The sequence below is a fragment of the Thalassophryne amazonica genome, chromosome 13, assembly GCF_902500255.1.
Source record: "Thalassophryne amazonica chromosome 13, fThaAma1.1, whole genome shotgun sequence".
NCBI lineage: Eukaryota > Metazoa > Chordata > Actinopteri > Batrachoidiformes > Batrachoididae > Thalassophryne > Thalassophryne amazonica.
This window is the reverse complement of record NC_047115.1, coordinates 1,182,378-1,194,170: the sequence shown is the minus strand read 5'-3', so window position 1 is coordinate 1,194,170 and position 11,793 is coordinate 1,182,378. Positions and strand designations below refer to the sequence as shown.

Here is an 11,793-nt window from a genome sequence, read left to right as displayed (position 1 = left end):
ATCAGCGTCAATTTGACCAGTTAGCGCTTAGCCTCGGCTTGTGTGTCATACATCACACTGACAAAGTGAGGAACCTTGGGGTAATTTTTGATCCTACATTGTCCTTTGACCTCCACATCAGAAATATTACGAGGACTGCTTTCTTCCACCTGCGAAATATAGCAAAGATTGGTCCCATGCTGTCTATGGCTGATGCTGAGACCCTGATCTATGCATTTATCTCTTCTAGATTGGATGACTGCAATGTTCTATTTTCTGGTTTACTGCAGTCCAGTATTAGGGCTCTCCAAATAGTTCAAAATGCTGCAGCCAGACTTTTGACAGGAAGCAGAAAGTTCGACCACATTACACCTATTTTGTCGTCTCTTCACTGGCTTCCTGTCCCAGTGAGATCAGATTTTAAGGTTCTGCTACTCGTCTATAAAATTGTTCATGGACTGGCACCTCCCTACCTAGCTGACCTAATTAAACCTTACGTACCAGCCTGGGCTTTACATTCTCAGGGTGCAGGACTACTTTGTGTCCCTAGGGTGAATAAGAAGTCTGCGGGTCACAGAGCTTTCTCTTATCGTGCCCCTGTTCTGTGGAATGATCTCCCTGCATCAATACAACAGTCAGATTCTGTGGAGACTTTCAAGTCCAGACTTAAGACACACTTATTTTCCTTTTCGTATGCCAAGCATACTGGCATAGTATAGTTCTACGCTTTTTATTATTTTAATTCATTTTATTAGGAAACGGAGCGGGCCACGGCCTCAACTTTACCTAAATTCTGGGTCTGTTAGTGAAGCTTAGGGCGAGTGGCCAGTGATCACCTTTGTATTTCTTCTGTTTTTCTTGTTGTTTAATGCTGGCAAATTATACTGTATTTCTTGTCTTTCTGATGCCTGATTCTATTTTTTTCTCTCTGTTTAAGGTGCAGCTCTATCCAGAGATGGGTGTGGCATTTGTGCTGGAGACCCTCCTGTCCTGTGCACCAACAGCATTTCTTATATATTCGTCCCTGAATTGTTCTGTGAATTGTTCTGTAATTTGTGTCTGTATCATGGCCCAAGCAGAGGGTCACCCCTTTGAGTCTGGTCTGGTTGAGGTTTCTTCCTCAGAGGGAGTTTTTCCTTACCACTGTTCCTCTGGGGGTTGGTAAGGTTAGACCTTATTTGTGTGACGCGCCTTGAGGCAACTCTGTTGTGATTTAGCGCTATATAACTGAAAATAAAATTGACTGTAGTATTTGTTTATTTTTGTTGCACTAATTGAACTTCTGCAGTGTTTTTGCACTAGTTTTACAGTGTTTTTGTTGCACTAATTGAAGCTCTGTAGTGTTTGTTTTTGTTGCACTAATTGAAGTTCTGCAGTGTTTGTTTTTGTTGCACCAACTGAAGTTCTGCAGTGTTTTTTGCAGTAATTGAAGTTCTGCAGTGTTTTTGTTGTGAAGCAGCAGGACCTTCGTGGCCGGGATGATGGTGGGGATCGAACCCACGCGGCTCGCACAAAAGACCGTTCCTCTACCAGGTCAGCCAAAGGGGAACTCCCCGTTAGCCAAGCTAGCGGGAACGTCTTTTCAATTGGGACCCGGGACTTTCATCCCGCTACACATCTCCCCACCATTTTTGACTTTGTCCCGAAGTCACAGGTGCATGTTAGCATACTCTGTGATCCACATACTGTTTGTGATGCCAGATTGAAGCAGCAGGACCTTCTGTTCTGTAGTGTTTGATTATTTTTGTTGTACTAATTGAAGTTCTGCTGTTTTTTGTTGCACTAATTGAAGCTCTGCAGTGTTTGTTTTTGTTGCACTAATTAATGGTCTGCAGTGTTTGTTGGTTTGTTTTTGTTGCAGTAATTTAACTTGTGCAGTGTTGGATTTTGTTGCACTAACTGAAGTTCTGTAGTGTTTATTTTTGTTGCACAAATTCAAGTTCTGCAATGTTTTATCACACTAATTAAAGTTCTGTAGAGTTTATTTTTGTTGCACTAATTGACGTTTTGCTATGTTTTTGCACTAATTGAAGTTCTACAGTTTTTTTTTTGTTGTACTAATTGAAGTTCTGCTGTTTTTTGTTGCACTAATTGAAGTTCTGTAGTGTTTATTTTTTTTGCACAAATTGAAGTTCTGCAGTTTTTTGTTGCACTAATTGAAGCTCTGCAGTGTTTGTTTTTGTTTCACTAACATAAGTTCTGCAGTGTTTTTTCACACTAATTGAAGTTCTGCAGTGTTTGTTTTTGTTGCACTCATTGAAGTTCTGCAGTGTTTTTTCATACTAATTGAAGTTCTGTAGTGTTTGTGTTTGTTGCACTCATTGAAGTTCTGCAGTGTTTTTTCATACTAATTGAAGTTCTGTAGTGTTTTTTTCACACTAATTGAAGTTCTGTAGTATTTGTTTATTTTTTCACACTAATTGAAGTTCTGTAGTATTTGTTTATTTTTTCACACTAATTGAAGTTCTGTAGTATTTGTTTTTGTTGCACTAATTGAAGTTCTGCAGTGTTTGTTTTTGTTGTACTAATTGAAGTTTTGCTGTTTTTTGTTGCACTAATTGAAGCTCTGCAGTGTTTGTTGGTTTGTTTTTGTTGCAGTAATTTAACTTGTGCAGTGTTTGTTTTTTGTTGCACTAACTGAAGTTCTGCAATGTTTTATCACACTAAGTAAAGTTCTGTAGTGTTTATTGTTGTTGCACTAATTGACGTTTTGCTATGTTTTTGTTGTACTAATTGAAGTTCTGCAGTGTTTTTTCACACTAATTGAAGTTCTGCAGTTTTTTGTTGCACTAATCGAAGCTCTGCAGTGTTTGTTTTTGTTGCACTCATCGAAGTTCTGCAGTGTTTTTTCACACTAATTGAAGTTCTGCAGTTTTTTTGTTGCACTAATCGAAGCTCTGCAGTGTTTGTTTTTGTTGCACTCATCGAAGCTCTGCAGTGTTTGGTTTTTGTTGCACTCATCGAAGTTCTGCAGTGTTTTTTCACACTAATTGAAGTTCTGCAGTGTTTGTTTTTGTTGCACTAATTGAAGTTCTGCAGTGTTTTTTGTTGCACTCATTGAAGTTCTGCAGTGTTTTTTGTTGCACTCATTGAAGTTCTGTAGTGTTTTTTGTTGCACTAATTGAAGCTCTGCAGTGTTTGTTGGTTTGTTTTTGTTGCAGTAATTTAACTTGTGCAGTGTTTGTTTTTGTTGCACAAATTGAAGTTCTGCAATGTTTTATCACACTAAGTAAAGTTCTGTAGTGTTTATTGTTGTTGCACTAATTGAAGTTCTTTAGTTTTTTGTTGCACTAATTGAAGTTCTTTAGTTTTTTGTTGCACTAATTGAAGCTCTGCAGTGTTTGTTTTTGTTGCACTCATTGAAGTTCTGCAGTGTTTTTGTTGTACTAATTGAAGTTCTGCTGTTTTTTGTTGCACTCATTGAAGCTCTGTAGTGTTTGTTTTTGTTGCACTAATTGAAGTTCTGCAGTGTTTTTTCATACTAATTGAAGTTCTGTAGTGTTTGTTTTTGTTGTACTAATTGAAGTTCTGCTGTTTTTGTTGCACTAATTGAAGCTCTGCAGTGTTTTTGTTGCACTAATTGAAGCTCTGCAGTGTATGTTTTTGTTGCACTAATTGAAGCTCTGCAGTGTATGTTTTTGTTGCACTAATTGAAGTTTTGCTATGTTTTTGCACTAATTGAAGTTCTACAGTTTTTTTGTTGTACTAATTGAAGTTCTGCTGTTTTTTGTTGCACTAATTGAAGCTCTGCAGTGTTTGTTTTTGTTGCACCAACTGAATTTCTGCAGTGTTTGTTTGTTTTTGTTGCACTAATTGAAGTTTTGCAGTGTTTTTGTTGCACTAATTGAAGTTCTGCAGTGTTTGTTTTTGTTGCACTAATTGAGGCTCTGCTGTGTTTTTTCCACACTAATTGAAGTTCTGTAGTGTTTTATTTATTTTAGTTGCACTATTTGAAGTTCTGCAGTGTTTTTGCACAAGTTGAAGCTCTGCAGTGTTTGTTTGTTTTTGTTGCACTAATTGAAGTTCTGCAGTGTTTTTGCACAAATTGAAGCTCTGCAGTGTTTGTTTGTTTTTGTTGCACTAATTGAAGTTTTGCAGTATTTTTGTTGCACTAATTGACGTTTTGCTATGTTTTTGCACTAATTGACGTTTTGCTATGTTTTTGCACTAATTGACGTTTTGCTATGTTTTTGCACTAATTGACATTTTGCTATGTTTTGCACTAATTGACGTTCTGCTATGTTTTTGCACTAATTGACGTTCTGCAGTGTTTGTTTTTGTTTCACTAATTGAAGTTCTGCAGTGTTTTTTCATACTAATTGAAGTTCTGTAGTGTTTGTTTTTGTTGTACTAATTGAAGTTCTGCTGTTTTTTTTGCACTAATTGAAGCTCTGCAGTGTTTTTGTTGCACTAATTGAAGCTCTGCAGTGTATGTTTTTGTTGCACTAATTGAAGTTTTGCTATGTTTTTGCACTAATTGAAGTTCTGCTGTTTTTTGTTGCACTAATTGAAGCTCTGCAGTGTTTGTTTTTGTTGCACTCATTGAAGTTCTGTAGTGTTTATTTTTTGCACAAATTGAAGTTCTGCAGTGTTTTTGTTGTACTTATTGAATTTCTGCAGTGTTTTTTTCACACTAATTGAAGTTCTACAGTGTTTGGTTTTGTTGGTCCCCGTTAGCCAAGCTAGCGGGAACATCTTTTCAATTGGGACCCGGGACTTTCATCCCGCTACAGTTGCACTAATTGAAGTTCTGCAGTGTTTTTTCACACTAACCGAAGTTCTGCAGTGTTTGTTTTTGTTGCACTAATTGAAGTTCTTCCCTCCCCTGCTGGAGCTGTTGCCCCCGCGACCCGAACCCGGAAAAGCGGTTTAAGATGAGTGAGTGAGTGTAATTGAAGTTCTGCAGTGTATGTTTTTATTGCACTAATTGAAGTGCTGCAGTGTTTTTTCACACTAATTAAAATTCTGTAGTATTTGTTTATTTTTGAGGCACTAAATGAAGTTCTGCAGTGTTTTTTTCATACTAATTGAAGGTCTGTAGTGTTTTTTGCAGTAATTGAAGTTCTGCAGTGTTTTTGTTGTGAAGCAGCAGGACCTTCGTGGCCGGGATGATGGTGGGGATCGAACCCACGCGGCTCGCACAAAAGACCGTTCCTCTACCAGGTCAGCCAAAGGGGAACTCCCCGTTAGCCAAGCTAGCGGGAACGTCTTTTCAATTGGGACCCGGGACTTTCATCCCGCTACACATCTCCCCACCATTTTTGACTTTGTCCCGAAGTCACAGGTGCATGTTAGCATACTCTGTGATCCACATACTGTTTGTGATGCCAGATTGAAGCATCAGGACCTTCTGTTCTGTAGTGTTTGATTATTTTTGTTGTACTAATTGAAGTTCTGCTGTTTTTTGTTGCACTAATTGAAGCTCTGCAGTGTTTGTTTTTGTTGCACTAATTGAAGTTCTGCAGTGTTTTTTCACACTAATTGAACTTCTGTAGTGTTTTATTTATTTTAGTTGCACTATTTGAGGTTCTGCAGTATTTTTGCACTAATTGAAGTTCTGTAGTGTTTACTTTTGTTGCACTAATTGACGTTTTGCTATGTTTTTACAGTAATTGAAGTTCTACAGTTTTTTGTTGCACTAATTGAAGCTCTGCAGTGTTTGTTTTGTTGCACTAATTGAAGTTCTTCCCTCCCCTGCTGGAACTGTTGCCCCAGCGACCCGAACCCGGAAATGCGGTTTAAGATGAGTGAGTGTAATTGAAGTTCTGCAGTATTTGTTTTTGTTGCACTAATTGACGTTTTGCAGTGTTTTTTTCATACTAATTGAAGTTCTGTAGTGTTTGATTATTTTTGTCGTACTAATTGAAGTTCTGCTGTTTTTTGTTGCACTAATTGAAGTTCTGCAGTGTTTTTTCACACTAATTGAACTTCTGTAGTGTTTTATTTATTTTTGTTGCACTAATTGATGTTTTGCAGTGTTTTTGCACTAATTGAAGTTCTACAGTTTTTTTGTTGCACTCATTGACGTTCTGCAGTGTATGTTTTTGTTGCACTAATTGAAGTTCTGTAGTGTTTTTTTTCACACTAATTGAAGTTCTGTAGTGTTTATTTTTGTTGTACTAATTGAAGTTCTGCTGTTTTTTGTTGCACTAATTGAAGTTCTGTAGTGTTTACTTTTGTTGCACTAATTGACGTTTTGCTATGTTTTTACAGTAATTGAAGTTCTACAGTTTTTTGTTGCACTAATTGAAGCTCTGCAGTGTTTGTTTTTGTTGCACTCATTGAAGTTCTGCAGTGTTTGTTTTGTTGCACTAATTGAAGTTCTTCCCTCCCCTGCTGGAACTGTTGCCCCAGCGACCCGAACCCGGAAATGCGGTTTAAGATGAGTGAGTGTAATTGAAGTTCTGCAGTATTTGTTTTTGTTGCACTAATTGACGTTTTGCAGTGTTTTTTTCATACTAATTGAAGTTCTGTAGTGTTTGATTATTTTTGTCGTACTAATTGAAGTTCTGCTGTTTTTTGTTGCACTAATTGAAGTTCTGCAGTGTTTTTTCACACTAATTGAACTTCTGTAGTGTTTTATTTATTTTAGTTGCACTATTTGAGGTTCTGCAGTATTTTTGCACTAATTGAAGTTCTGTAGTGTTTATTTTTGTTGCACTAATTGACGTTTTGCAGTGTTTTTGCACTAATTGAAGTTCTACAGTTTTTTTGTTGCACTCATTGACGTTCTGCAGTGTATGTTTTTGTTGCACTAATTGAAGTTCTGTAGTGTTTATTTTTGTTGTACTAATTGAAGTTCTGCTGTTTTTTGTTGCACAAATTGAAGCTCTGCAGTGTTTGTTTGTTTTTGTTGCACTAATTGAAGTTCTGCAGTGTTTTTGCACAAATTGAAGCTCTGCAGTGTTTGTTTGTTTTTGTTGCACTAATTGAAGTTCTGCAGTGTTTTTGTTGCACAAATTGAAGCTCTGCAGTGTTTGTTTGTTTTTTGTTGCACTAATTGACGTTTTGCTATGTTTTTGCACTAATTGACGTTCTGCTGTGTTTGTTTTTGTTTCACTAACATAAGTTCTGCAGTGTTTTTTCACACTAATTGAAGTTCTACAGTGTTTGTTTTTGTTGCACTAATTGAAGTACTGCAGTGTTTTTTCATACTAATTGACGTTCTGTAGTGTTTATTTTTGTTGTACTAATTGAAGTTCTGCAGTGTTTTATTTATTTTAGTTGCACTATTTGAAGTTCTGCAGTGTTTTGTTGCACTAATTGGAGTTCTGCAGTGTTTGTTTATTTTTGTTGCACTGTTTGAAGTTCTGCAGTATTTTACACTAATTGAGGTTTGCAGTGTTTTGTTGCACTAATTGATGTGCTGCAGTGTTTGTTTTTGTTGCACTAATTGAAGTTCTGCAGTGTTTGTTTTTCTTGCACTAATTGAAGTTCTGTAGTGTTTGTTTTTGTTGCACTAATTGAGGCTCTGCAGTGTTTTTCCACACTATTTGAAGTTCTGCAGTATTTTTGCACTATTTGAAGTTTTGCAGTGTTTTTGTTGCACTAATTGAAGCTCTCCAGTGTTTGTTTTTGTTGTACTAACTGAAGGTCTGCAGTGTTTGTTTGTATTTGTTGCACTCATTGAAGTTCTGCAGTGTTTGTTTTTGCTCCATGTTGCTAACACTTTGTCCCATCTCAGTTCCTGTCAGTATCGTTCTGCACATGTGCTCAATTACATGCGTGAAACAGCACCAAATGTCTGGTGTCTTTGAGATAAAAAAAAAAAAAAACTGTCAATAAAATGTCAAAGCTTTTATCTTGTGTGGGAACATTTAAAAAATTCTGTCATAATATTTTTTACATGCATAGAATGTTTATATTTTGTGGCGCGACAATGACATAAGTTTGATGTGGCGTCACACCAACAACAGTTTCTCACAAATCACATGTTCAGAACGGACCTGACAGGCGGTTCAGATCTGGTACTGACAGAACCGTTCAACCCGCAGACGGCATCATTTCCCAGCATGCCCATTGAGGGTCAGGAAAGCTCTCATGTGATCTGTGATGTCATCACTGAAAGCACGTCATGGCGTCCTGCTGCTGTGTTTTAACCAATGTGGCTCAAAACTGGAAATAGTTTCCAGGTAAAGTGAATTTTGATCAGGCGAGTGACTGGAGATGGTGAATCCTTATTTTGACTACAAAGGAAGAAAAGAAAATCCCTTTTATGACATCATGGTTCAAAGAGATCAAAGGGGACTCCACCATTAAGCAGAAAAGAATATCAGGTGGAAAAACACACCTTTAAATTTAATCATAATGTCCAAGTCAGCATTTATTAGCGCAGAAAAAAGGAGCATCAGTCCAACAGAACTTTGAAAAACTTCATCACATTTGCATAAAAAGTATTGTTTAAAAAACAAGCTTGTATTTGTGTCTGCTCACATTCAAAAAGCTGCTTGGATTTTGTCAACAGGTGCGTGTGAACACATGAAGCAGCGCACATTCACATGTTCACAGCCAGATCAGGCCTTCAACAGTCCAAAAGTGGAACAGAACTCATTCAAGCACTCCTCGGTTAACACACAAACACCTCCTAGCTCCGCCCCCTTCACCAAAATCTCCTCCGAGCAGTAATTCTACAACAGAACCACATTTTCTAAAAACTCTGTGATCGTAACCGGATTCACTTTGACCGTCTGATGAGCGTCTCACTGAATCTCTTCAATGATCTTTTCATGAAGTTTGATGAAATTATTTAACTGAATAGTTTCAGCTGCTGTCAAACTCAAACTGTTCACAAACATCTTTCTGTTACAAACTGACTTACAAACACATTCCCAAAGTGTTTTTTCCCCACTCGTTTGAATCCACACCAGAGTTCAACAAATTGTGTTCCAGATGAGTCCAGGGACCATTTTGACAGACTTGTTGGTATATTTGTCCTCCGTGGTGGACTAAAAGTGTCTTCAGTCCTCCGGAGTTTGGATTTGAAGTTTTTGAAATTCATAAGTCTGGGTATTGTGGGACAAAATCTCAGGCGCTGAAACAAACAGGTTTCACTGGTCCCGGCCTCCCCTATTTGAGACGCAAACAGCAGATTCCGTTTTCTTGTTCTTGAACTAAAATAAGCAATAACCCGTCTGACCTTCTGGACTTTGGACTCATTCTGCAAATTCTAATATAATTCCTGAGAGCGTTAAGGATGTGCAGCAGACTAATGCCTTGCCACAGAGCACTAAAGCAGGTCCTGATGCACACTCTGAATATATGTGTGTGTGTGTGTGTGTGTGTGTGTGCGCGCGTGCGTGCGTGCGTAGTTTCCCTTGTGCAGGTTTTAAAATGTGTTTACTTTTCGCATCATTGGAGAATAAATTGAGTCGAACTTTGTCCATCCTGCGGCTCCTTTACCTGCTTGATTGGTTCTGATTTCAATCATTGATTCCAAAACGATTTGTGGCTCTTTTGCGCATGAAGGCAACAAAGACAAATTAAACTTTGGATTAATTCCGCTGCTTGTTCATTTCATGGAGTTCACTGAGCAGCAGCGAGGAGGAGGTTTAGGATGAGGAGGATTTTTTCTCCTTCTGCCGGAGGTGAATCTTCAGGTGCCTCCTCCTCTCGTCACTCCTGGCGAACTTTCTCCCGCACTGGTCGCAGGAGAACGGTTTCTCTCCGGTGTGCGTGCGGATGTGCGTGGTCAGGTGGTCGCTGCGGCTGAAGTTCCTCATGCAGATGCGGCACTGGAACGGTTTGTGCCCGGTGTGGATGCGCAGGTGTCGGCTCAGCTCGTCCGACCGGGAGAACCTGCGGTCGCAGCTCTCGGCCGGGCACGGGTACGGCCTCTGGTGAACCGGTGTCTTGCTCGGCCGGTTTGGGTACTTTCTGGGCCTCAGGATGGGTCTAAGAGGGAGGTTCTGGTGTGCGGGGAAAGCAGGCGCCATCGGACCTTCGGCGCCCGGCGATGGCGCACCGAGCGTAAAGTTCCTGATGGTGTTGAGAGGCGTGAGAGGGGGTGGGATCCTTAGGGAGTCCAACGGGTACGGGAGGGTCTTCCTGTCCGGGAACGCCGTCTGAATGTCTCTCTGGCAGCTCTGTTGGTAGAAGCCTCCGTATTCTGGCACAATGGAGAGCAGAGCGGCGCCGTCGACCGCTGGTTTGGGCGCAGAGCTGTAGGATGGAGGCGGGTGGTAGGACACGGCGCAGGTGGACGTGGCCAGGTACCCACCAGACGAAGGTTCCTGGTATACGTCCCCGCTGCAGGAGTAAGAAGGGGCCGGGTGAGGATGGGGGTGAGTGGATGAGTACATGTGGCTCAGGTCCGGCTGGCCGTGCGCCATGTCCGCTGCGTCTGATCCTTCTGTGTAAATATCTGGTGACACCGCAGGAGACACGGCGGCTGGTTCAGGAGTGGAAATGTCAGCACTGACCACGTTGAGGACGTCCCCGGGGGTCCACGAGCCTCCAGCACCTCTGGACTCCAGCGAGAACTTGCCGGTAAACGCCACAGACTGCGTGCGTAAAGTGGCCACGTACTGCGCCAAATCGGCCTGCAGCGGCAGATTTGCTGCGCTTTTGTCCGCGAACAGCAGATTACCTGTGGTATATTGGGGAACAAAATACGCTATTAGACACAACTTAGTCGACATAAAATTTGTTTTTAACAGCTAAACTGTCCCGCGTAATTTACCCGCCAACGTCAGATTTTACGCACACACATTTTTGGTGAAATAATTTAGAATCGGTTTATTTTTTATTTCCTGTCGATCCAAACCACGATGAAACAAACTCTTACCCTCCTCACCTTCATGTTCTTCGTCAGCTGCAGCCTCTTCTTTAAAAACCACCGACAGCCCGCCTTCCGCCGCGTACATTTCCTCTGGAATATCGTCCGCGAGAGACGCGCAGACCTCTTCAACGAGTTTTGTTGTCATCTTATTTATGGATGGAGATCATTTGAACCACTAACCAGTTATCACCGTCCCCTCCAACATGCTGAATGTTGATATGCTGAAATATATTTCTGTGATTTAGTGAGTATAGCGCCTCTCATCTCTCATCAAACGGCTCCTGGACGCAGCAGGATCCTTATAAAATGAATCTCTGGGTGTCCTGTGGCGTCATTAACCAAATATGGACTTGGGTGTAAAAAAAAGGAAAACAAGAGGGAAATACTTGACACAAAATGGATAAAACGCACGTGACAAGGTGTCATTAAAACGTTTCGGTTTATTTTTAAAGAAGTATCGAAACATGTTGATGTCCTGCAGAGAGGGAGGAGCGTCTGTCGGAATTCCGGTGTCACTTTGTCCATACATGGCGGCTCCGGTGATGTGAGACGCTTTATAAGGCTGCTATCCGGACCAACGCGCTCCCATTGTGCTGGTCTTTGTGCCAGAAAAGCCCACACGCACACACACACGCACGCACGCACACACACACACACACACACACACACACACACACACACACACACACACACACACACACACACACACACGGTTTTAATTAGCCTCGATGGCGTCGACGTCACTTGTTTAAATAGAGCGCACACATCCGCCAAGATTCAAACTTAAAGGCCGAGAAGACGCGCGCGCGCACACACACACCGAAGGTGATTTGGAAATGTTCATGCGTGTGTGTACAGAATTGGTTTGTTTACATTTATTTCTGAAGCATTTTAACATGTGTACTAATAAAATAAGAGTGCTGGTTAGTCTGACCATGACTCTAACTGATCTTTCTTAGTAAACCAGAAAACAGGAGAATGTTTAAAACAGGTCGATTTAGTTCCTTCGGGTTCACTATTAAATCAACTAATGCTGG

The 11,793-nt window shown here is 40.5% G+C and overlaps 1 protein-coding gene across 1 annotated transcript; it reads right to left on the bottom strand.

The window, feature by feature from the left end:
* Positions 1-9,358: 9,358 nt before the first annotated feature.
* On the bottom strand, positions 9,359-11,129 carry LOC117523787 (early growth response protein 2b-like). Its single transcript, XM_034185399.1, has 2 exons — positions 10,763-11,129; positions 9,359-10,564 (listed from the first exon to the last, which is right to left on the bottom strand). The coding sequence occupies exons 1-2, from the start codon at positions 10,899-10,901 to the stop codon at positions 9,528-9,530; spliced, it is 1,176 nt and encodes a 391-aa protein (XP_034041290.1). The 5' UTR covers positions 10,902-11,129; the 3' UTR covers positions 9,359-9,527.
* Between the last annotated feature and the right edge of the window lie 664 nt (positions 11,130-11,793).

What these genes read in the sequence shown, in the direction of transcription:
- LOC117523787 (XM_034185399.1), bottom strand. Translation starts at nt 10,901, where the DNA reads ATGACAACAAAACTCGTTGAAGAGGTCTGCGCGTCTCTCGCGGACGAT. An exon ending in AGAACATGAAGGTGAGGAGG is followed by an intron (nt 10,565 to 10,762) that starts GTAAGAGTTTGT and finishes AATATACCACAG; the next exon opens with GTAATCTGCTGTTCGCGGAC.